Source organism: Tinamus guttatus, unplaced genomic scaffold (genome assembly GCF_059628265.1).
Source record: "Tinamus guttatus ecotype Peru unplaced genomic scaffold, ASM5962826v1 Tinamus_guttatus_pri_ptg000240l, whole genome shotgun sequence".
NCBI classification, from domain to species: Eukaryota; Metazoa; Chordata; class Aves; order Tinamiformes; family Tinamidae; genus Tinamus; species Tinamus guttatus.
The window spans coordinates 2,376,213-2,401,482 of NW_028288774.1; the positions used below are offsets into that span (position 1 = coordinate 2,376,213).

Below are 25,270 nucleotides of genomic sequence, written 5' to 3' on the forward strand. Positions count from 1 at the left end.
CATCCTACAGCTGCTCTTAGAAATTCGTAGCCAATTCTAGTGATCATGTAATTTTAAAAATAGTGATCCTTGTTGATTTTTAAGCTGTGACAGTTTTGATTGAGTTGAGTATGTTGATGATAAGAATAAAATGTTCTCTGTGCATAATATCATCTCATTTTCAAGGTTTCAGAGGAAAAAAACATGAGCTACAGATGAGAGTCATTCAGTCACATAAGAGCCTATCTTTGTCTATTCCACCAGACACACTTGATGGAGACTTTGATAGTGTTTGTGTCTGCCCTAAGAGAGCACGCTGCTCGTTAGGACAATGTTCTTTAGGTTCACTGTGCAGAGATTAACTTCATTTCAGTGAAGGCATCATCTTGCGTCCTTAATTTCAAAATGGATGTTGCAGACATTCCTCAGAGAAAAAAGTGCTCTGAAATGTCTCTGTGCATGTGTAAGGTTCTGTGCATTATTGCTTAGCAGCAGAACATAATTAGATTTCAAATTAATGGACTACATGGGACTGCCCTCAAAAAAAGCCAGAGGAGTGAGTGACTTCTTTCGGTCAAGACCTTACTTCCAGTGCCGCCTTCTTTTTTAAGCACATGACTCTGTGATCCATGTATGCTTTGTATGCTTATACATATGTATAGACAGATCTGTATTCATCTCTCAGCTAACAACAGAACAGAGAGTTGTCCTGAAATCCTTGACAGGATGAAATAGCATTTTTAAGATGACTTATTTGCCTGCAACCCCACATTGCATCCTTGCAAACAGAGTCTCCGAGGAACTGGTCTTAGCAGCTTTAAGGCACGGTTGTTCTATGAAATAGAAAATGGGAACAAAGACACTCATCTTCCCATTTCACTTCCTCTCCCCAGAAGCACTTCTCTTTCATTTGCATAGCGCTATGCTCAAGTTGTTAAAATCTCGTCTCCTAACACTCTCTCAGAGGACTAGTAGTGGTTTCAGGCCCTCTGTATAAACATTCGTTGTACAGTATAATTCCATTCTTTCTCAGATACATAATTTCTCTCATTTCTGTCTAGAATGCAGCACTTGTAGGACTTGAAGGATGAGACTAAATTAGGGATAGAGGGCATCACAACATGATTTGCTTTCTGATTTAGGAATAAGAAGTCTCTATATTATTCAATTGAATCTGAAAAAGTCCAGGAAAGTAACAGTAACCAAACAGTAACAAGCCACAAAAAGCAACTCGAGCTCAGATGTGCAAAAATAGATAGATAGCTTACTCCTATTTTAGGAATTAAAGATTTGATTACCCTGACATAAGTTGGCCTAAGCCTATTGCTCTTCTAAGTATATGTGCTTATTTCTAGTGTACCTCCCTGAAAATATGTATGAGAGACATGATCTGTATGTAGCTTTCAACAGAGATGAAGAAAACAGAGATCTTGTAAAAATTAAGGAAGGTTACACTTCTTTTCTTCTAAAAGCATATCGAGTATAATGAACCTCTTGTGGAAAGAAGGCGTTTTTCTAAACATTTTACTGGGACTAGAATTTCTTCCTTAGAACCTAATTAAAAAGATAGTGGTTTGGGGTTATTTTGTAGCATGGATAAAGCTCTCTTTTAAGGTCTATAGAAATTAAATTCTTTAGATTTTTATCCCTAGGCTCTGGGAAAAGTATTTCCAGGCCTCTGAATTTTGTTATTATCAAAAACTCTGTGTACATTTCAGTGTATTGCATAACAGCCTATTGTTTGGTAAATTCTACTGGCAGAGTTTTGAGAAAGGGGGAAAAGATGAAGAAAAAGCCAAGGAAAAAAGAGAATAGAAAGGATATTAAGAAGGCATCTTAAAAAGGACATGACTTCTAATTAGAATAAAATTAAAATTGGATTTCTCTGGCAAGCCTCATGTTTCTGGCATATTTAAATTATAGATAAGTCAGGTGATCAAAGCAATAATTAATCATAAATCAAAAATTCTGTTTCATTTGTTTCATTCATATTATAAAAGAGCTTTTTTCTTGTTTAGTTTACTGGGGTGCAACCTTTTCAGTTGTGTTTTAACACCACATGAATCTATGGCACTAATGAGCCAGATATGGCTGTAGTAATTAACTCAGATGGACTTTTTTTTCTTTTTTTTTTCTTTTTCTTTGTTGTTGTTGTTTAAAGTCTGCCTCTTTATAGAGAAAGACTATATAACCGTATGATCTTGAGTCAGGAAGCTGCTTTGCTGAGTTTCAAGATCAAGTCGACTTCAGCTCAGGCTAAGTAATGACCCTCCCAGCATCTTTGAGCAGCAGGGTGCAAATTTATAATCTTCAGCATTGCAGCACAAAAGTTTTGCTGTGTGTATTGTGGGAATAACTCCATTAGCTGCGGTGCATGACTGTTAAAGTTGCAGCTAACAGCGAATTTAACACACACCACTCAGCTTTGCTCTGAGTGAGCAAGTGGTAGGGAAAATAATCCATAATCTGTTTACAGAATCAGAGTTTTAATTCTGCTTGGCCATATTAATTTATTACTGTGCCATCTTGCAGCAAAAATATGTGACTATGTTTTAATTGCATGGAGAGGCACCTTTTACCGTTGCAAACTCAACCTTCAGTGGTAAATTATTTGCCCTGAAAGTGCTCATCTTCCAGTCACCCAGACAGGAGCAAAGACCAAACAAAGTGACTCGGTTGATCAGTCATCCAGTTCATACTGTGGATTTTGAAGCTGAAGGTCATGCTTGTTCTAAGCAGTTTAAGAAAATCTTGTATATCTGACTGATGCTAGCCCAATCCACCTCTTCCTTTTTTTAGTCATTTATGTCATTACATCTGCATCACAACAGCAATGATTTATATAGGAATGTTAAGCACTGCATGAGAAACCATGGGCAGAGAATGAGTATAGAAGTGAACCTGGACCCAGTTCGATACATGCAGTTATCTGTTTCTTCTGTTCAATCTTTTTTTCCATCCACAGCACCATTGCCCTTAATTATTTCCCTAGACCTAAATATTTAAATAACTTAGACTATGCTTTCAGTACTGGTGAATCTATAGCTTGATTAACTTCTCTGACCCATGAAGTTTACACATTGCTACAAATTTTTATTTTACTTACCATTGTACAATCTGTGTGTTGACTCTGGTAACAAAGGCAAAAAAATTAGGCTATGACATGAGCTGAAGTTTTGTACAGTACTGCTAGAATTTCAAAAGGCTTCATGCTACTCTTAACACCCACTTAAACAATAATAAAAGCTTTTGTTCATTAGAGGTGTAGTCAGTATTTAATGAGTAAAAATTTGCCACAAACCTTTGAGTTAATATCATTCATTGTCTATGAAGTTGCTCTAATAAGAAGGAAAACATGTATTCATGCTTCTCCCTCTCATGTCTGCATGCTATGCTTATGCTATACTATGCTACAGATAGCACATATGTTTCTCTATAAAGTGTTTTAACTTAAGTCTTGAAGATTAATTATCATGATTGCTCAGTATTAGATATTACAGGTAGGCAATGGTAAGGCAAAAAAAAAAAAAAATCCCTGAATTGATTATATGTTTTGATAAGTGGTATTTTCATGTCCAGGACTTACAGCTCTATCCTTTTAAGTGGCTATCAGTCATTTTCTTCTTGGTCAGATGTTGTGAATTACACTGTCGCTATAGTAAATCACACTTTTAAATTCAATTTTGACAATGAGCTTCAGGTTTTCAATCAACTATACATTAATTTTTGAAGTACAGTTTCTTGGCAAAGTCTTTTTATAGTTTCCAGATTTTGCAAACAGCTGCTCTAAGTAACAAGAAAAATTCTATTAGTGCGTGCTTGCCTTTGAATGGATAAGAAAGGAATCAAAACATCAAAGATTATGGTTGCCATTTTTGAATGCAATCCTGATAGTTTTGCACACTTTGTTCTAACTCAATTAAAGTGCAGTCAGGCCTTATTAAGATCAAACACTCAAGATAATGGAAGGCTGTGATCTTCTCCAATATATGTTGTTAACTCATGTTGAAGATGCATCTGTAACTCTTTAAGCAGAAAGGAGAGATTTCTGTGTATTGCCTATGAAAGCCTAATATTGGTAAGCTATATGGTACTTCCCTGAGGATAGAAATGGTATAAAAACATGTAAAATGAATCATGGCACATTTTTAAAACATGAAAGTTGTAATATCAATCTGTGGAAGGAGTCATTCTGATTCACTTCTGAAGTGATTGAGTGAGAGGCCTGGCCAGATAGGGGAGGTAAAAAAGTGATTCGTTTGATTTTTGCAGTTCAAAACAACTGAACACACACCTTATCATGAAAGTAAACCTATGGTGGATTTAATATGATTTAGGGGACAGTATGGGTTAGATGAGAAGAGAAAGTTTGAGCTGAGGACCTTTGAGTTCTGGTCCTGAATTTGTTGATTACTGACCGTATAACCGCAAATAATAGTGCATCAGTAGTGCTCATGTTCTCTGCCATTTACTGCCTAATTCCAGAGAGAATATTCTCAGCAATATTGATCACTGAATTCCTTTTATTTGTCATCATTTAATCCACAGATTATAGAAACCTCCTTCGTGACAGAAATTCAATTGTCATCCTAAAAGACAGAGACATGAAAAGTTGTAGGGCATTCTTTGACTCTTCTGTTGTTAGAGGTCAAACATTTTTGCATAGTATGCCATTAAACATAATGTTTCTAAGAACACCACGAACTAAACACCACTAAATACCAGATGTATTTAAAGTGCTAATCTTCATTTTTGTATCTGACAGCTGTTATTTCATTAACAATGAACTAAGAGAGCAGGTCCCCTTTTTGCTTTTTTTCTTTTCATCCTCAGTTATCCATCGTCAGCACTTGGATAAACACGTAGGATCAGAGGACTGAGAAATTGTCGAAATGGATGCAGCGAGCCAGCTCCTCTGCCAGTGAAGCTACGCTGATTTATACATGCTGTGGATCTGCCCTGTGAATTTTACTTTTGACAGTAAGCAGTATCAGAGCAGAGTCTTGTACGGGTATTCTTTGTGCTATAAAGCACTCGTTCAGCAGCCATAACTGGCAATTAATTTTGTGTTGAATGACCCGATCTTCATGCATTAGATGGAACTGGAGACTTCCTATGGAAAAAAATGGCCTCAAATAGCAAAAGTCAGTGTGTGTTCAGAAAAGAGAGGGATTTTGTTTGTTTGTTTGATTGTTTGTCTTTCCAGAGGGATGAATTGCTATAGTTGAAGATCTTTGCAATTCTTCATGTAACTGATGATGGTGAGGTACTGCCCCATCATGGGCAGAGTGGCATGGCCTGTGGCCTTCACAGGGCACAAGGTCTCTACAAGACTTCTTCCTGGGTTTTCCTCTAGTTCATCTTAGTGTAAGGAAGAAGGGAAAGAGGGAAAGAGTGAAGAAACAAGCAGTGCTCCACTTAGAATTTGCGCCCAGCTGTAAACCTCAATTGAGCAATACAGGGCAAAACAAATTCAGTGAAGGTTGTGGTGTTGTAAATGGCATCAGTGTTAGTCGCTGCGGGCTGCAAGGGAGGTAAAACAACTGTCTGCTCAGAACTGTTGAACCCAGTTCAAGAAACAAATTTCAAGGGAAGGACAGCAACAGCTCCACACCAACTTCCAGGGGTAACGTGGCTGCATTTCCTGCTCAGCAATCACTAACGAAACTATTCTTTTCACTCCCTTGTACCTTCTCACTTTGCCTTTCAGTAAAAACTGGAAGATAAAGAATAGCAGTGAAGAGCAATTGAATTTAGTCTAGTAAGTGCGCTCTTAAGTACTGCTTGTTAAATTTCATTTTGAGAAATGAAGCTGTATTTAGTATAAATGTGAGGGATCCTGGTGAGAAAAAAAGCACCTCGAACCATTAAAAGAAAAAATCCGTGCTTTTTGCTGGTATATAATTTTTAAATGACTTAGCAATTTGTACTACATTTAAGGAAAAAGAAATCTGCCAACTTTGACACCATACTGCAGGTAAATGAAATTTTAAAAAGAGGATTTAGTACTTGTTAAGAAGGAAAAATGAAGTTTTAGATGGTAAGTTCTGGACAGACCCTTAATTAAACTGAGAGGTGTCATGCTATGCTACTTCAGTATATTAAGCAGAGACTATTAAGGCTGTTTTGCTGACTGCAGTATACTGCAGTCCTGCAGTTTACTTTGAGCTGCTTTGTTGAGCAGCCGAAAACTCTACCTCCTTAAACAGTCATAAAGAATTATGGTAAAATTTAATATACCTTTGCTCTCTCATACTTGTGCTTGCCTGTAGAGAGGACTTTAAATCCCCATATTTGCCACTGAGCTTTAACTTGTTCCCATTTCAAGTAGAAAGGAAGCAGCAGTTGCTGCAGTTAGTCTAAAGAACAAATACTGAATTTTCACAGGTTCTGCCAGACCATGGCTACTCCCTTGCAGTATTTTTCTTCCTCTTAGAGAACAAGTAAGATGAGGCATGGCTGGTTCTCTGTTCTTTGCTGGCTCCCTGAAGATGGCTGTCAGCACAGGGGACACTGTCCAGCACATCTTGGGACAAATGCTGATACATAGATTGAGTACCAGTGTGCATATGTCACTGTTGAGCACAGCTTATAGACTTGTGATCTCGTTACACGGGGTACCAAGCTTGTTGTCTATCCTGAGACAAGGAGCCATTATATCTGCTGAGTAAGACAGACAATTGCAAGGAGCAATTTTAGCAGTTCCTTGGTAGAAAGCTGTTCTTTCACGCTAATCCTGCAGCAGCACACTGTTGCTGCACTAACAGAAATCCTGTTCCCTGGCATGATAGAAATAAATGAGGAATGCACCCCTCTTGGAGTTAAGCTTTTCTTCCCCAGAATTCACCATCTGAAACAGTAGGGGAAGTTTACCTTAATGTTGTAGATAGGTTTTCAGCATAGAGAAATAGCCCATATTTCCAAAACTGTGGTTGCAGTACGAATTGAAGGCAGCACTCTTCAGGATTTCTTGACATAGCACGATACACTATAAAAACCTGCTAGGCATCTCTCCAGAAATAGCTGCATTCTGCTGGAGAAAAAGGTAGCTCTGGTGCACTATATTTTGTTTGTCAATGTAGGATTTAAAGCTCACAGGAAAACTTCTGCATGAAAGTCAGTATATATCTGTAAGCTATTATCATCTATTAGTCCCAGTAAAACCTCCTAAATCCCCTGTACACCAGACATTGTAAAGGTTAGAGATAAGGAACTCTCTTGATTCATCACAGGGTATGTCTGCTGCCTATTATTTTGTAGCTAGCATTGCAATCCTGTATTTCACAGTAGCAAGGAATAAAAAAGAGAAAAAGGAAAAGACTTACTGTTTAGAAAAAAAATCATTGTTTAATTAAATCTAGTCTTCTAATGTACTGTTACCCTCCTTCTGCACTTCAGCAAATTGTTAAAACAAAAGCATTCATCTCATCTTTACCAGTTAAGAGTCTATATTTTTGAGGCTACATTTTCATAGCAATTAATTAGCTGAACCTTGTGATATTCCTAAAGAAGGGGTCGAGCTAGTTTAGAGGGTGGCATGGGCCCCAAACTTGAGCTGGTTTGAAAGTCGGTCTGGTTTCATCGCCTAGAATGGAACATTACTAGTTTAGCCATCTAAGAACCAGATCAATTCTGCCAGCTTCTGCAAAATTATAGGGAAAAAATGCCTTCAAACTTTCTGGAATGGAAAGTACTAAAATGAAGTGAAGCCACACAAATGTACTATGTATATCACATTTCCTTTTCTTCCTCGGAGCCACAGATGAGCTCACATACAAACACTTTCATTTTTCCATCATCCTTTCCCAGATAGTGTCAGCTTTAGAGCTATGGCTGCCGTAGTGTAGGAAGTTCTTAAATCTGTGCTTACTCCTTATCTGTGATATCCAGCAGCCCTCCTTTCTTCACTGAAATCCTTCTGAGATTTAGATTCCAGTCCAGAAATCAGGTCTAGTCAAAGAGATTTCTGTGCTTCTGTGATGTTCCACAGTGAGACTAAAACTGCTGCAGTCTTGCCCATCATGACTGGTTCTAGCTGCTAATACATTTTGTCAGCTCCTGAGCTTTCCTACATGTTGAGCATATGGACAGCAATGCACATAAACAAATGAAGGTGTTTATTCCAAAGTACTGAAACCCAGGTTTTTATATCATTCTTGCAGGTGGAGGTTAGGCATTGATGGCCAATTACTTCTTAATAGCCACCATTAAGCCTGTTTGCACAAGTGGATATAGCTGGAAATGTCGGCCAAATGGCAAAAAATAGCCTGCATTTAATTTTGCAAGCTGCCAGACTAAATGGTCTTCTATGTCATGAAGGTCTCCTCGGCAGAGCGGTGCTGGGGATATGCACACTTGTACAATACCTGCATTTCAGTGCAGCGTCAGTGCTTACGTAGGTAAGTACTGACGGTTATTGCTAATAGCAGCCCTAAACCACTTGAAACTGATGTGAAATCGTCTGGTAAGAGAAGAGGACCTGGTGGTGCCAAAAGGCTTCACCAGCGCGCTTCTGGGAGGGCTGCTTTTTCAGTGTATTTTTCTGTCTAATGTACTTAAATGATCCACTACTAATAACTGTCTGCAAATTGCTGATGTATTTATCATCATTCAAAACACCGGAGTAGATGGTATAGAAAAGAATCCAAGAAAATGTTGTCAGCTAAAAAGAATATTATGTCTGCCTGTGCATGCATGAATGTGTGAATTTGTGTGCAAAACTCATTGGCTGCCTTGTGTCTGTTCTAACCTAGGAACCCTGTGTCATTCAGTGCACAGCACGAAAAAAGAACCTGACCTTAGTACTTGGGTATGTTCCAGCAATGAGCTCCCTGGTTTTGCATGAGTGATATATCCCTAACAGGGAATATTTTATCTGTAAATGGATAAAATTTTACCAAGTTGTGTCTGTAATAGCAGATGTTGGACACCCCTAATAACAGGTGGTATCACCGTTGTCTGTAATAAATATATTTGTACTGCTATACAAGTCAGCAGAGTAATGGAAAGCTTTGTGGCAAACAGGCGAATTTATATCCTTGAATAACATCAGCTATCAAATTTATTCTGCTTTGCAGAGATAATTTTCAAATTTGTTTTGGACCTTGGATTCATTCTGTTGATGTACAAATTTTAGAGGATTTGAGTGTAATGGCCTGGAATCTTTTAACAATCCGAGATATTCATATCTTAATGTTTTCAAGCAAAAAGTTATTATGTTTCATAGCACACTTGCACATGCATGAACTCTGTCTTTTAAGCTAGCTCAGTTATTACTTTTCCTTTTATGTTTTATGACACTTTAATTAAAATTAAATTTGCATCTCCCTGAAAACTATCTTGAAAAGGTGGCATCAAAGGCCTCGTGCCTGCATCAAGCAAGAAATTCTTATTGACATACAAGGATGGAGTCCTGGCTCCACTGAAATCAAAGACAAAACTTGCATTCGTTTCCATAGGATGTGTTTTATTCCCATGATTTTGTCTCATGGTCTAGTTAAAAATGGAAGTCTGTGGTCAGCTCATGAGTACAGGATATTGTATCAGCACTTCAGAATCTGAATAGATGAACAAGCAAGCAGCATTCCTGATATGGGACATTTTATCATCTTGTTTAACTTGGAGCAGGTAAATAGCACATCAGTGAACCTGCTGATTTGCTTAAAAGGTACATGTTAACCTTCCTGCATTAATATGAATTTCATACTGATGCTATAATGCTTTGAATTTGGCCAGTGATTTCAATAAATGGTCTATAAGCAGTCTTTGTAAATATTACATCATATAAAACTGCATTTGTCAGTTTACAAAACATGTCTATATGACGTAATCTATTAACTTTTCTTTTTTTTCTTTTTTTTCTTTTTTTTTCCTGTAAGACTTTTCATGGCAGACCTTTTATCTCTATCATTAGCGATTCTTAGAGATGACACTGCTGTCACAAGCTCCTTTGGAGCCTTTGAGTTTCACCTTGTTGCATTCAAGGGAGCTTTCTTTATTAACACTGACTTTTCCATGCAGATGTGTATTGCTGCTTTTGAATCAGTCCCTGTATTCTGTGGAGATATGCACATGATATGTTTTGGATACCCTGGAAAAACACATTAAAATCCATGATACAGAAGTGTGCTAGTGCCTCAGTTCGAAGTGTATAGAAACAGAGTATTCCAGTCTTAGCAAGTTACTTTGAAATTAAACCTTAAAAAAATTAAAACAGTGTTAAGTAAAAATACATGATTATTTTTACTTGTGATGCTCAAAGTAGACAGCAGAGCAAGCTGGTTGTGGAACATGCTGTCCTTCAAAAGCGCTATGGTCTGTGAAACATCGTTTCTTTAGCAGGTAAGAGATGGTGCGGTGCGATTGGCATGTGAGAGGATATGATTGTGGCAGACAGGAAAGGTTGAGTTCATATTATCATGGTCTACTGTGGATGTGACCAGAAGACAGTTTGCCTATTATACTGTGAAACAGTTTTGAAATTCTTAATGATTGCTTTCTCCCATGTACACCCTCTGCTAGTGCAGATAGATGCCAGGATGGGAGCTCCTGTTCTTTCCTGAGTGATTTCAATCTCTCCTGGATTGCTGTCGCTAAAGATAATGATTTGAAACATCACATTTTGCCACTTTTTCATTTTTGTGGCAGCAATTTTATTTCTGTTTCTTTTAAACATTTACATTGAATAGCTTGTTCAGAGTTGCCAAAACCCTGCGTGATGTGAAGCTTACATGAAAACCTTTCTGGGGCCAAGCATCAGAAGATCTTAGCTCATATCCTGGACAGCCTTGCAGAGAGAAAGCTTTGGGAACAGCTCACAGGGAAAAGTAGCTCCCCAGGAGTCCCTGCCTGTTCCTGCTGTAGGAAGGACTGGCCTGGATCCCAGTGTCACCAGCCTCTGTGGTCTGTTCTCTTGGGAAAAGTGAGAAATGTTTCTTAGGAGAAGTTCAGGGAGTTTTAGAAAGGAATAAAATGAATAACAAATATTGCAAGTTACCATTTTAAGCCTACACTGTAGTTGTTCAAACTTGCCCTGTAGATAGTTATCAACAGCTAGGAGCAGATACTTAATACTAACAAAACACATCAGAGGACAGTCCTTCTTTACGAGAAGAGATGAGAGAAAAAATTCACAGATGAGAAGACAATTTTAGATATTTAATGCATTCCTGGAAGGTGTTCAAATACTATCATCCGAGGAATCTGTGGAAGAGAACAGAACATTTGCTAATATTTTATCAAATTTAGTTTCAAATGTCGTAGCATATTGGTCTTTTAAAACACCATCACACCCTTTAATAGGCACACAAAGGGTATCTTCCTCTGGAAATGAGATTCGGGAGTTCTGAGTCTTAGTCCTGCCTGTGCTGCTGGTAACTTCCATTGGAGCGTTCCCCATCAGACGGTCTCCCGTGGCCGCCGATGGCGCCGCGCTGCCACGCGGCCTCCCCGCGCGCTCGGGCCAGGCCGCAGCAGGGCCGCAAGGCACCAGCTTGGGGGCTGCAACGCTCCAACCGCTGCTACCCGGCTGCAATTTGCAGGATCCTGCACCTGGGCAGCGCGGATTGTGACGCTCGTGTTTGCAAAATATCATGTAGGCCTTTTGCCAGCTAATTGAATGTGTTAATGCCTCAGTTTCTGCAGTCAAAAACTAATATTACCTGTCTTTTTTTTCAGAGGCCTTGTGGTGATACTTTTATGTGTGATGTCTTATAAAGGCAATACAGTGAAGGATGGATTATTGTCAAAAGACCTTGTAAAGGGCTGCAGCCCCCATGTTTATGCAGCTCCCAGTGACAGAAGTGTCAGGTCAGAGTTTGCTGTTCAGATCCTGGAAACTACTTGCAGGTAGTTGTTATGGGCCTCATGAGTCATCACATAGTTTCACTCTTAATTTTATTTCACTTGCTGCCCCCTAAATTGAATTGAAGCATTTTCCCACTAGCAATATTCGAAGGTGTACAAATACTGCATCAAGAGCACCTGTGACCTATTCATTGCTCAGCGGTGATAGATCTGGTAATAATGTGCTTGCTATTCTGGCTGTGCTGCACTTTGGTAACACCTAGGGTTTAATTGAAATACACTCTGACCTTGGTTTTGTTCACTGGGCATAGAATGGACATAATTACTATGAATCTATGGAGGGATATTATTGCAGAATGTCGTATTACTAATTTTGGCTCGTCACCTCCTTTCGGAAAAAAAATATCAGTAAAAAAAAAAAACAATGTGCTACAGTTTCACAAAGTCCTAAAACAAGCAATTTTCCAAAAAATTAACTTCTTATTTCTCCGTACCTATTTTTTTGAACCAAAATGCTATCACAGTATGGTAATTGCATTGCCCCTAACAGTTTCATATTCCTTCATAATTAAATAAACAGCTTGTAAATTGCAGGCCACAAAATGCCTGTGTTCCACTCTTACCTTAAGGGGTTTCCATAGCTACGAAGGACAAGAAGTTTAACCATCGATTGCCAGACTCGAGGCTATTTGCAGCTTTAACTTTTTATCTTCTTTTTTTCTTTTTTTCCCCTCTTTATCTCTTTGTTTATTAACAGGATGAGGGAGTAATTTGGACTGAGTTAGTCACTACAAATGCCATGATGCAAAATGGACTCTGGTGCTTTAGTGTGTTATTAGCCAGGGATGTTTTTCACAGAAGCTCTTTCAGAATAATGCATGCGAGCAATACAGCGGGGAGTTACCAGGTTATGAAATACTTACCTAGCACTTCTGCAGCTCAACGTCAAATAACTCACACCTTAAAAACAGGAGAACACCGCTCCTGAGACGGTGTTACTGCATAGAAGTATTTAGGCAGATTTTAATTCATAGCAAAAAAACATTGCAGCAGAATTTGCGCTGCTGCTTTAATATGATTCCCTTTCACCCCACAATCTGTTCTGTTTTTCAAATTGCAAAGTGATGTTGGAAAAACTGCGCTTTGTAAAGCAAAAACATGATTTTTTTCATGCCAGTGAAGTGGACCATCCTCTGATTTGTTAATATCAAAATAATCCCAAGATCTTTCTAGGTGACCTCAAAGTTTACAAGAGCATCTCTGTTGCCGAAGTATAGAAGCTACTGCTGATTCACAATGACATTATGTGTTTATTAAGCTAATATAATTGGCAGAAATCTGCTGAGGTCAAGGGCTCAGCAGGGCTCAAAGAAAAACTTTGTGTAAGTAATGAGAGTATTTAACACTGGCACTTTCAATAACCAAATATGCAAGTTGTAATTTAGGAAAGGATGTTAAACCATTGGTGTTTGGGCATTCAAAAATAGACCTTAATCTTATGAGATTAGGAAATAACTTTCTTAAGGGCAGGTATATATTCTAATTGCCAGTTTTTATCCTTCATCTTCATTATACTGGTTGCTTTTGTAGATATGCTGTTGCACTAGGTGGTGTTATAATCTGACATTTCCTACATTTCTTTTTATAGACTGTGAGGAGGGAACAAACTTTGGAAGGTGCTGGGGCTAAATTGGGCTTGGATCCTGCCATCCTTACACTTTTTTTGCCTTTGTATCTTTTAAAAAACTGTATGGTGGCATTCCGTAGCCTTGACCTGCAGAATTTTGCCTGCTAGTTAAAAATCCTGTGGTATTTGTTGAAAAATGTGTTCATTCGTGTAATTTAATCTTTCCATATGAAAGGAATGATAATAGTCTACAAGACCAAAGCTAGTTTGTTTAAAATGATGTAACAGTTGTCACTGTAATACCTTTAAATAGATATAGCCTTCAATCACTGTTAGGCTGCTTAAAACTGTGTAGAAGAACTACAGTGTTCCGGGATAGTGACCTCTATATGACAGGAATGTAAACTGCAGTGTTTTGGACAACTGCTTTGGATTGACTTTTTTTTTTTTTTTCTTTTTTTTTAAAACTAAGGATTGCATTTTTGCTATTTTTTTTGCTGTTGATGGTTGCCTTCCAAAAGGGGAAATGTGAATTTGATAATAAAGCAAAAATGAATTAAGAAACCATTCTTTTAATAATTATAGACGTATTGTAGCTTAAGTATTACCTACTGAGGTATTTTTAGCATAAGATAATAATTTCCTAAAGGCGCTTATATGACTTTCGTTTGTCACATGATTTTCACATGAGTAGTGGCATGCTGCTTTAAGCAATTGAAAGAGTTTTGTACAGTCGCCTTGTTTCTTCCACATAAATATCTGTCCAGGAGAATATAGAAGATGAAAGGAAAAGAAAAACTCTTGGATAAAGTGTTTTACCAACTGGATTAGCAAGGTGAGAAGAGTGAAGTGGGGCTTGAATAACCCAAGAGATCATTGATGAGGCTGAAAACCTTTTTACCTGTATGTAATTGGTTTGAATTGAGCCCAAGTCAATTCAGAATGAAAGTTCCTAATGTAAACATGGGGTATCAAGAAAATGAATCCAAATTAACTTTGAAAATGGATTAGCTAAACTGGATTACATTATTTTATGGACACTGTTCATTAAAATTACAGTGGCCTTGATTCAATTGAGCTTAAATTAGATTCTAAATAAGAGTGACCACAAAAAAGATTTAATGCAATATAATTAACCCACTTTCAAAGTTAATTCCAATTAAATTTCTAGAATGTTTCTGGGTGGACTAGAACCTAAATGTATTTCAGTGCCTTTTATTAAAAGACTTTACATCACTTGATAAGGGGCAGCTCATAGGTTGCTCCTATTTGCAGCCTGTGAGCAGTCCCAACAGAGAAACCAGGACTATTTTGGTCTTTTAACCTTTCAGGTGACATGTAGGGAAAGTACAAGGGCCAACAAAGAAATCAATAAATTGCTCTTAATAAAAAACATTATTTCGTACAGAAATATCCGTTACATTTCTGTGTTTGCCCTGTAAAATAATCAAATGTTACCAGTTGTATTGAAGATCCAAAGTGAAATGAAGTTTGGGAGGAAAAGGAAATTTAGAAATTAAGAGCCTTGCCAGACTGAAGTACTTTGAAAGTCTGTGAAACACCCTTAATTTCTGGCTAATATGCAAATATTCTTGCCTGGACCAATATGCACTAAATATCTCCATTTTTAGAAAAGATCTATTTCAGCTTCATTTATGTTAGGTGAAGTTTTGGAGACAGCTACAAACCTCAGGAAGGTGTAGTAGGGGAAAAATGAAGTAGTCCTGGAAAACCAGGGGTTAAAATCATTCTGGAAAGTAAATCTGTTGTCTGTAAAACAAAATGAAAGAAAAGAAGAAAAAGGCAGACTGGATCAAACCCATCCTTGATTGAACTCCCTTGAAATCAATGGTGATTCGGTAGGATTAAATGTGTCCAACCACATTTAGGTCTTCCAGGTCAGTGTCTTACTAGTTCAGCTGAGTCTTAGAGGGTTTGCAGAAGGGAAAGGGGGCAGCATCCACGGCACAGCAGTATCAACTCAACCTCCTACACGTGTGTGCATCAAGGGGCCGTGGGGAATCCGGGCTGCGTCCTCTAGCCAGCCAGTGAAACGCACCAAGAGGAGAGTAATTTGCATGGTGAGTGTCTTGATTTACTTAATCTCGAGAGTAATCAAGCTGCATTGCAGGGCTGCCTATCTAGCACTCTTTGCCCTCCGCTGCATTTAACTAAAAATAAAATAAAAACCAAATAGATAAAAGCTGCTGGGCTCTCAAACCTCCCAGGTTGTTAGGCATTATTGCAATAGCTCCCCAAACTGTTGTTGAGACTTCTAAAGTCCTACAGCAATGAAAAGGGAAAACAGATTTTTAAGAATGGAGGAAAGGGTACACAGCTCTCTAGTTGCAATGATGAGTTTTCCCAATAAAACAGTTTGTATAAAAACAAAACTAAACCAAAACAACAACAGAAAAAAAACAACTCAGATGGGAACCAAGCTATAATAAAAATGAGACAGGAGATTAAGACGAGAAGGACTTGCAATCGTTTTTACTGATTTTGCATGCTGTTTATTGTAGCACTCTGTGAAGAACCGACCATGTTATTCCATTGTTGGTGGCAGAGAAATTCTATGGAGAGAAAAAATAGCGGTGTTGTAGCACACACGGACGGGGAACAGCATGCAAAGTGTGTGTGCTTGAGCTGCAGAGTGCGATTCCTGGGGCGCGGGCCAGGTGGAAAGGCTTTCCTGGCCTGCGGAGCGGCAGCGGAGCAGGGTTGGGTGGTGAACAGGCCCAGAGCGATGCGCTCCCCCAGCCCGGCCCTGCACGGCCATATGGGGGCAGGCGGCTGGCGCTGCAGGAGCTTCTGCAGAGCAGATGTCGGTGGGGGATTTCTGACCCCAGCGGAGCTCCCTGCCCACGGTTCAGTCTCTGCTCAGGGACGAGGGTTTGCCCTAATGTGTTTCAGTATTTTGTGCAGCTAAAACAGATTGTGTGCCTGTTTCCTGGTATCTAGACCAAGACTCTCCTGCCTTCCCCTATGGGCACTATGGGTTTGGTCTGAGATCCTGGGGGAGTATTCAGGGTCCCTGAAAGAGTCACCTCTGCATAAGGTCGTCCTGGGATTTAGGCCTATTTTTATTATTGTGCTCCATGCTCTGCTCTATACAGAAACTGTTCTCAGTGCTCCCGTGCTGACACTACCGGAAGAGACTTCCCAGCATAATGAGCTGCTTGGTGCACCGCTGTCCTCTTCATATGTTTGGAAATCTGCCATTTAATTTGTAACCGTAGAGTGGCTTGTTTACTAAAAAATGCAGATATCTTTGCAAAGGCTTTTTTCTCAATAAGCTCTTTAAAAAGGTGTGCTGTACAGCATACGTTATTTTGCTGCATAAAATGAAGCAAAGGTGCCTTTTTGGAATGCATCCACATGTTTTTTTAGTTGTAAAAAGTGATCTTAATTCTCCTTATCTTTCTGGCACAAGCCTGAAGGAAAGTTGTGATGATTTAGTGAGGTTTTAGTTGAGATTTATTCTGCGATATAGCCGTGATGGTTTAATTGTATACTGATAATTTAATTACCTGATATGTGATACGTTCTTTATATATTTTGAGTATAGCAGCGTAGAGCATCCCATCCTGCTTTTTTATGGCAAATGCAGAGCCATCAGTCAAAGTATGTTAGATCACATTGTATCATAAACAGTGTATTGTATAATAGATTAAGGACAGTACATTTATCTGTGATTAAAAAGAATCTGTGCATCTAGCTAAGCTTAAAACCATGGTCTTTGCATAGCTCCATTACTAAGGTGATTTTTCATAGGCCCCCATGCTAGAAAGCTAAGTATGAGTTGGCAACAGCAACTAAACTGCCAGTGTGACAGATAGGGATCCCTGGAGTTTAGAAAAATATCTTTGCTATCTGCCATATTTTGTTAGGCTGATGATTGGGAATGGTAAGGGATCTACATTCAAAGTCCATCCTTACAGGAAAGTCTGCCAGTGATCAGAATAGTTGTAGACACTTCACACTGGTAAAATAACAAAAAGTCAGCAAAGCACATCAGGCCTAAGGCCTAATTAAAAAAAAAATAGTAGTATAGAAAAATTGTCTGTTCCATTTCAGTGCACCTTAGGAAGACTTCTCTGCATACACGTATTCAGCAAAATTAACGTATAATAGCATAACTACTGAATTCTTCAAGCTGTCCCTAAAAAGAGCTGCACTGTGTCTCTCTGCAGAGATACTTCAGCTTTGTCATTATTTCCCTTCTCTTCTCTTCTGTATTGGATCTTAAGAAGGTGATTCTTTTTGCACACCAGCAAATAAGTATTACACTGAAACTGACTGAAAAAGTATCAGGTAAGCTATAGAGAGAGGAACATGCATATTGGATACCTATTTGAGTTAATATTTTCTGGATTCTGTAGAAATACATAACAGATTCCTGTATCTGTGTGTGCGTGTGTGTGTGTGTCCATGACATAAACAAAATATACATTACTGTACTAGAATGACACATAATATATGTTTTAGTAATTAGAGCAATTTCAGGGACAGAATTAAGGTCATGTTTGGAAATACAGTTTAGTAATTGTATGGTGTTTGGGGAACTGTCTGTGGAGTAATGATGTCCTTAGCATTTTAAACTCCATTTTAAACAAATACAGCAGAGGGCACTAGTGCTATTGAGTTGACCATAGAGTTGATATTTTGGTACTAGAAGAATGCAAAAATATCTCTCCGAAGACAGAGTTCTCCCTAGAAACTAAAGAAGGAGGTTGGTGGTCTGTGTTCCATGTGTGGCTTTATAAACCTAAACCTTTGTGTGTGTCTCTACTATGATAGACAGATACTGAATAGCAAATTGCTCCAGAACAGAGTTCCAGATGGGTCTTTATGTGCCCATTAAAATATTTCCACAATATACGCTGAGGCTTTAAATGACTTTTCCACTGTGTTTTTGCACCAGCTACGTTTTTTTTTCATAGTGTATTACTATGATTTAAGATGACTATGATACAGAATGACTGCACAAAGACTTCCAGAATGCTGAAGCTTTGAGCTGTGCAGAAGCACCAGTGTAATGGAGAGGAACTCCTCAATACGTTCATAGCACCCCAAGGAATCTCGCTGCAGTATCTGACTTGATTCCAACTGGTTTGGTAGGGCAGTTGCCTGTCACAGTTTCTGTTGGCACGGTGCTTTGTGGCACCATCACATCCCCTGTGCTTCAGCAGTACAACACCCAACCACTGTGTTCTTACACTAAATACTGTCTTTTGCTTCCTGTGCTGCCAAAGCAGAGGAGAAAAAAAAAGTTTAGTAATGTAAATAAATCCAAAGTTAAATCAAATGGTGGCCACAAAAGCTAAGATCTAAGACTCCACAGCCTTTCACAAAGAGAGAAAAAGTTTCCAGAGGACTAACAATATAGAGCTCTCATATATTAAACAGGATGTAGCTGGAGGCAGAAAAAAAATCAAACGCCAAAGCATATGGAAATATATCTAGAACTTTCTACCCACATCTCAGAAAATGGTAGTCCTGACTTTGAACTTACACGTTGAGGATAACAAAAAAGAAGCCAATGAGCAAGTTTATGTTTGAAATATACATAGATTTAAATAATGTAGAAGCATTCTCTAAGGGTCTTTGAGAGAGCATAGTGCTGAGATGTATGGCTGATCAAGACACACTTAGCATAGGACCCAGGGAAGAAAAGTAAACAAAAGTGCCGAAGGCTGGTTTGGCCTTCAACACGAGAAAAGAGCAGTTCTGTGTGACCAATTCATTTTCTGATTCAGTAATCAAGTATAGGGAGGATATAGGGAAGTTAGTTCAAGATAAAACAAAAGCATTTCTTTTCAAAAACAGATGGAAACATTTTGTTTTGGTGGAATAGATTATGTTAATCAATCTCATAACTCTTTTTTTTTTCTTCCTCATAAAGCATATGGGTAGTGATGAAAGGGGGAAGTTTGGGTTGAGGTGAGGGACATAGTGGGGTTTCTAGCTACTTTGCGGACCTAAAAGTAGGAACAAGAGAGAAGTGCCTTGGAGTTCTAGCAGCATGGTTTGGCATGGGTTGACAGCCTGGCTTTATGGAGACCAGCAAGAAAAGCAACTGAAGGAAGTTTATGTATACATTGATGCCAGGATTGCTTGCTCTCTCATATCCTTTCTTACACTTGCTAGACTTCTTTGTTCTAATAACTTCCTACTCTTGTGAAGTATACGCAGGAATGAGACTGGAAAGTCACAAAAAGAAAGATAGAGAAGCCATATGGTATCTTGCAAAGCTGGTGCTGGGTTGGCAAAATAGCAAAAGGATATAAGATAAAACATGAACGAATCCTGTGCTGCTGCAAGCCAGCCCCATGCCATACCAGGCATGCAGTCGTCATTGGCGGCTCTGAAGCTTAAGATAGTAGACTGAATTCTCCTCTCAGTTACGCTGAAAATGATAAAGCTGTGCCAGTGCAGTGGTAAAAAGATGGACTCACTGTGCTTCTGTATCTGTTTTGTTACCTGTTAATGGTATTCATTATTCAGTCCAAGTCCTTAGGGGATAAGATTTAAAAGAATTTAGAAAAAATGAGGGAGAGAAAAAAGACAAATCTACCCAATAAAGTAAACCTAGAGACAAACAAAAAGGTTAATACAATCACGTTAATGATCGGAAGATAGTTAATAACTATTCAACAGCAGAATTCATGGATCACACATCTTAACCAAAAAAAGCCTGCAATTGGTATTATACTCCTTGATGTGAATCTCTTGAGTTCAACAGGCAGATTCTTCTTCCTGACAGTGTTAGAAAGATGGGAACCTGATGCTTTTCACCCCCATTTAGCAGTTATTTTTATTACATTTTATAATGGAAAGGAAGCTGTCTTTTAGTGAGTTTTAGTGATGTAGGTTGTGAGTGTTTCTCCATCTGCTGTGGCCAGCGCCACCGAACAGATTAATGACCTTGTAAGCCTGTAGTTGAAAGGAAGGCAGGTACCACAGCCAACCCTCATCAGAATCTAGGACCTTATCCTAAACCTGTGAAGCTGATGTCCTGGCACGCAGCGGTTAGCCGCTGCCAGAGGGAAGGGATGGAGAGGTGGGAGCAGCCACAGCTGATACCTCCACCACAGGGTTCTCCAGAGACATCCGACGGAAGGGGAAGCCATGGAGATAAAAGTTCAGTGGCTTGCCCAAGGTTGCAAAACACGTTAGTATCATGAATCTTTCATAGCAAGACTGGTGTTTTATAAATAGCGCTTACAGAGTGGATCAAACAAGCAGATACGGCCCAGATCTCCCAATTACCATTCACAGGTTTTTAACCATTATATTGGCTTTCTGGCCAGTAAATTATTAAACATGAGAAGAAAACACTCGCTTTATCTGAAACATTGTAACAAGTTCAAAAAAAGTAAAATCTCAAAAGTATTTTATCTGACTATATAATTAGGAAAAGTGTCTTTCATTAAATGAATTAGTGTAAAACGCAAGTTAATATATTTTCTTTCTGTTTTTTATTTGTTTTTTGTTTGTTTTTCCAAGAAAGGTAGATTTTTACACAAAATGAAACAGTTTAGAGCTTGGAGTAGAAAACCTTCGCCTGACAGTGTTTTGTTCTACTGAATACATGTATTATGCATTTGGGTGCTGTGGGTTATAAATATGCTTTAAGCTTGCTGTAATTTATAAGACTTCACTTTTGGCTGATTTATAGGATTTTTCATTAATCTCTACAGCAGAGGGACCTTGTAGCAAGCAGCAGATTGAAAATGAACTGAGGGCTGGGGGCTTTAAGAGCTACTGCAAATGAATCAGGACTGAAAGACTTTGAATGGTAATGATCATTTGTAGTGGAAAGGTCTTTTTTCCCATTACACCAAGATCTGTAGGATTTTTTTTTTTTTTAGATATACCAATGAAATTGTTGACCCTGCAGCTAGAGAGATATTTTTCAACACTTAAATGGCTATTCTTTCTGTGTTCAGCACACATTTACTAACGAGCGTTTCTCTGCTACTTGCTGCCAAAAAAAGGATTGGAGAAGGAAATACGAAACTGGATGATGCTGCTTAACGGTAGAGGAGGGCTGATGCTCAGCATCTCACACAACCTCTATTTCATTTGCATTATTGTTTGCTACATCTGAAAAAGAAGCAAATTCTGACCCCAATGCTTGCATCAGCTGCTGGGAACATTATGAAAGGCTTTCCTTCTAGTTGAACTGCCGTGCAGCAATCACATTTGTATAGACATTTCACCCATACACAACAGGAGTCCCCACTTGCTCTTCATAGTGTCTGTTAAGTCTGGTCTTCGAATGTATGGAGAAAGTTAAAACCTTGGACACTTTGATGACTCCTGTCTTACTCATTTTTGCCTATGGAGCCTTTGTCACTACTTACAACTCTGTTTTTGAATTAGAACATTTCTTTTAGGTATTGAGTATAGTTGAACTTTTTATCTGTTAATTAGCTCCATATATTGTTATTTGGAATAAGCAGAAAAAGATAATGGCTGGATATGTCATATTTTTTTGCAAATTACAGCTGACACAGCTGTTTGGGAAATAAAGTATGAGAATTTGTAAAATTTGTAGCTATAGAATGCGATGAAACTGGTAAAGTTGACTGAAAAGACATGAAAAATTTTTGTTTAGAGAATGCATTAAAATATGCAGAAATAATTTAATGCTCTTTTTCTCCCTTCTTTCTTTCAGGCTATTCAAACTCCAGAAGGACCAATACCAAATAAATTATGAATGTTGAACAAGATGACCTTACATCCACAGCAGATAATGATAGGTCCTAGGTTTAACAGGGCCCTATTTGACCCCCTGCTTGTGGTGCTGCTGGCTCTTCAGCTTCTTGTGGTGGCTGGTCTCGTGAGGGCTCAAACTTGTCCTTCAGTCTGCTCCTGCAGCAACCAGTTCAGTAAAGTGATTTGTGTAAGGAAAAATCTGAGAGACGTACCAGACGGCATCTCCACCAACACCCGGTTACTCAACCTTCATGAGAACCAGATCCAAATCATTAAAGTGAATAGCTTCAAGCATCTGAGGCACCTGGAAATTCTGCAGCTCAGCAGGAATCACATCAGAACGATTGAAATAGGGGCTTTCAATGGTCTGGCCAATCTCAATACTTTGGAACTCTTTGACAATCGTCTGACCACTATCCCAAATGGGGCTTTTGTATACTTGTCAAAACTGAAGGAACTGTGGTTGAGAAACAACCCCATTGAAAGTATCCCTTCTTATGCTTTTAACAGAATCCCTTCTCTCCGGAGGTTGGACTTGGGGGAATTGAAAAGGCTTTCGTATATCTCAGAAGGTGCCTTTGAAGGTCTGTCCAATTTGAGGTATTTGAACCTTGCCATGTGCAACCTTCGAGAGATTCCTAACCTCACGCCACTTGTAAAACTGGATGAGTTAGATCTTTCTGGGAATCACCTGACTGCCATCCGGCCAGGTTCCTTCCAAGGGTTACTGCATCTTCAAAAATTGTGGATGATACAATCTCAGATTCAAGTGATAGAAAGGAATGCTTTCGATAACCTTCAGTCACTTGTGGAGATCAATCTGGCACACAACAATTTAACACTACTGCCTCATGACCTTTTCACACCACTCCGTCTAGAAAGGATCCACTTGCATCACAATCCTTGGAACTGCAACTGTGATATCCTTTGGCTGAGCTGGTGGATTAAAGACAAGGCACCCTCCAATACTGCATGCTGTGCCCGTTGCCACACACCTCCCAGTTTGAAAGGAAGGTACATTGGTGAACTGGACCTGAATTACTTCACATGTTATGCTCCAGTCATTGTGGAGCCACCAGCAGACCTCAACGTCACAGAAGGCATGGCTGCAGAGATGAAATGCCGAGCATCAACCTCCCTGACCTCTGTATCTTGGATTACTCCAAATGGATCTGTTATGACGCATGGGGCATACAGAGTTCGGATTGCTGTGCTCAGTGATGGCACATTAAATTTTACAAAGGTAACTGTGCAAGACACGGGTTTGTATACATGCATGGTGAGTAACTCTGTTGGGAATACCACAGCTTCTGCCACGCTGAATGTGACTGCCCTGGATAACCCTGGTTACACATACTTTTCAACCGTCACAGTAGAGACTGTGGAACCTTCTCAGGATGAGGCACAGACCACAGAGCAGGTTGGGCCCACACCAGTTACCAGCTGGGAGACCACTAACATGACAACCTCACTCACTCCACAGAGCACAAGATCAACAGAAAAAACATTCACCATCCCTGTGACGGACCCAAACAACGGGATCCCAGGAATAGATGAGGTTATGAAGACTACCAAAATCATAATTGGTTGTTTTGTGGCTATCACTCTCATGGCTGCAGTGATGCTGGTAATTTTCTACAAAATGAGGAAACAGCATCATCGGCAGAACCATCATGCTCCAACACGGACTGTAGAGATCATTAATGTGGATGACGAGCTTACAGGTGACACACCTATAGAGAGTCACTTGCCCATGCCAGCAATAGAGCATGAGCACTTAAATCACTATAACTCTTATAAATCTCCTTTCAACCACACAACAACAGTTAACACAATAAATTCAATACACAGTTCAGTGCATGAACCGTTATTGATCCGAATGAACTCAAAAGACAATGTACAAGAGACTCAAATCTAAAACATTTATGACATTATGGGGTGGGAGGGGGGGAACAACAAAAGACGGTTTATAAAGCAAATGACACAAATGACTGGGCTAAATCTACTGTTTCAAAAAAAGTGTCTTTACAAAGAAAAAGAAATTTATTTATTAAAAATTCTATTGTGATCTAAAGCAGACAAATTATGTGTATTCCTCAGAACCTGTTTTTGCTGCACTTATTTACCTTCCTCCTACCCCTTTTCCTCTCCAGACTACCCTGATTCCCATTTGCCATATTTTTCATAAGAGATCTTGATTCCCTAAAAGAACTGGTCTAGGAAATTTTGTAAGAATTCTGTTACACTTTGGGAACTTTTATGGTGAATTCTAGTTGTGAGATTCGGTCTATTTTGTCACATTTTTTTTTCTTTTTTTCCTTTCTTTTCACATGCCCTTTTGAAAATATTCGACAGGGAATGGTATATTAGCAGCAACTTTACAAGTGAGAAAAAGAAATAAACATTTTTTTTCATGTAATGACCTGCTCTGTATTTACCAAAAGGACCATTCTGTGAAGAAGTGGGAAAAAGTAAAAAAAAAAAAAAAAAAAAATTAATTGTGCAAATCTGTGAAACCCATGATCTTTTAAACAATTCTAGAACCAGAATTTGTAGTTCAAACACTAAACTAAGATTATAAATAAAATATTGTTTTTTCTGTACTTGGATATAGCTCATTTTTAGTGTGGCTTTAAACATCAAAAGTTTGTTTAAATTTTTACACTTTCTCCTGTGATGGTCCAAAACACAATCACTTTAAAGAGAATAATTAAAGCATTTTGGATCATTACTGAGGAATAGTATAGTTTTCATTTTAGTATGTGTAAACAGCATACTGGCAAACAAGGATGCTTGATTCTTAATGCAAAATTATGATGATTTATTCTAACAGCATTTTCATCTGTCTCCTTTGTGTTGAGAGGTATATTCCATGATATCCAGAAAAGTTCTGCAGAAGTTCTTCAAAGAACTTATTAAACAACATTGTTTTTCTGTTGCCTGTATCTGTCAATAGGACAAATTCATCTTTGTTTCAAAGCTAGTGTTTTCCAGGTCAGTTGTTTTGGTAGTCCTTCTACATGTAAACATAAAATCTGTTTAGATATCTATAATACATATCAGATCTGCATCCCTGTGTACAAAATGATACCAAAATACTATTAAAGGCGTAACTCACAGGAAGAAGTCTGAGGA

At 38.7% G+C, this 25,270-nt stretch overlaps 1 protein-coding gene across 5 annotated transcripts in view; it reads left to right on the forward strand.

Moving 5' to 3' along the window:
* LRRC4C (leucine rich repeat containing 4C) overlaps nt 1-24,629 on the forward strand; it is a 204,695-nt gene extending 180,066 nt beyond the window's left edge. For all 5 annotated transcript variants that reach the window (XM_088525717.1, XM_088525721.1, XM_088525719.1 and 2 more), the window contains one exon: nt 22,095-24,629. In XM_088525717.1, coding sequence (XP_088381843.1) covers nt 22,137-24,053 — 1,917 coding nt within the window. In that variant the 5' untranslated portion in view covers nt 22,095-22,136 and the 3' untranslated portion in view covers nt 24,054-24,629. The remainder of the gene's footprint in view (nt 1-22,094) is intronic.
* The last annotated feature ends 641 nt before the right edge of the window (nt 24,630-25,270 follow it).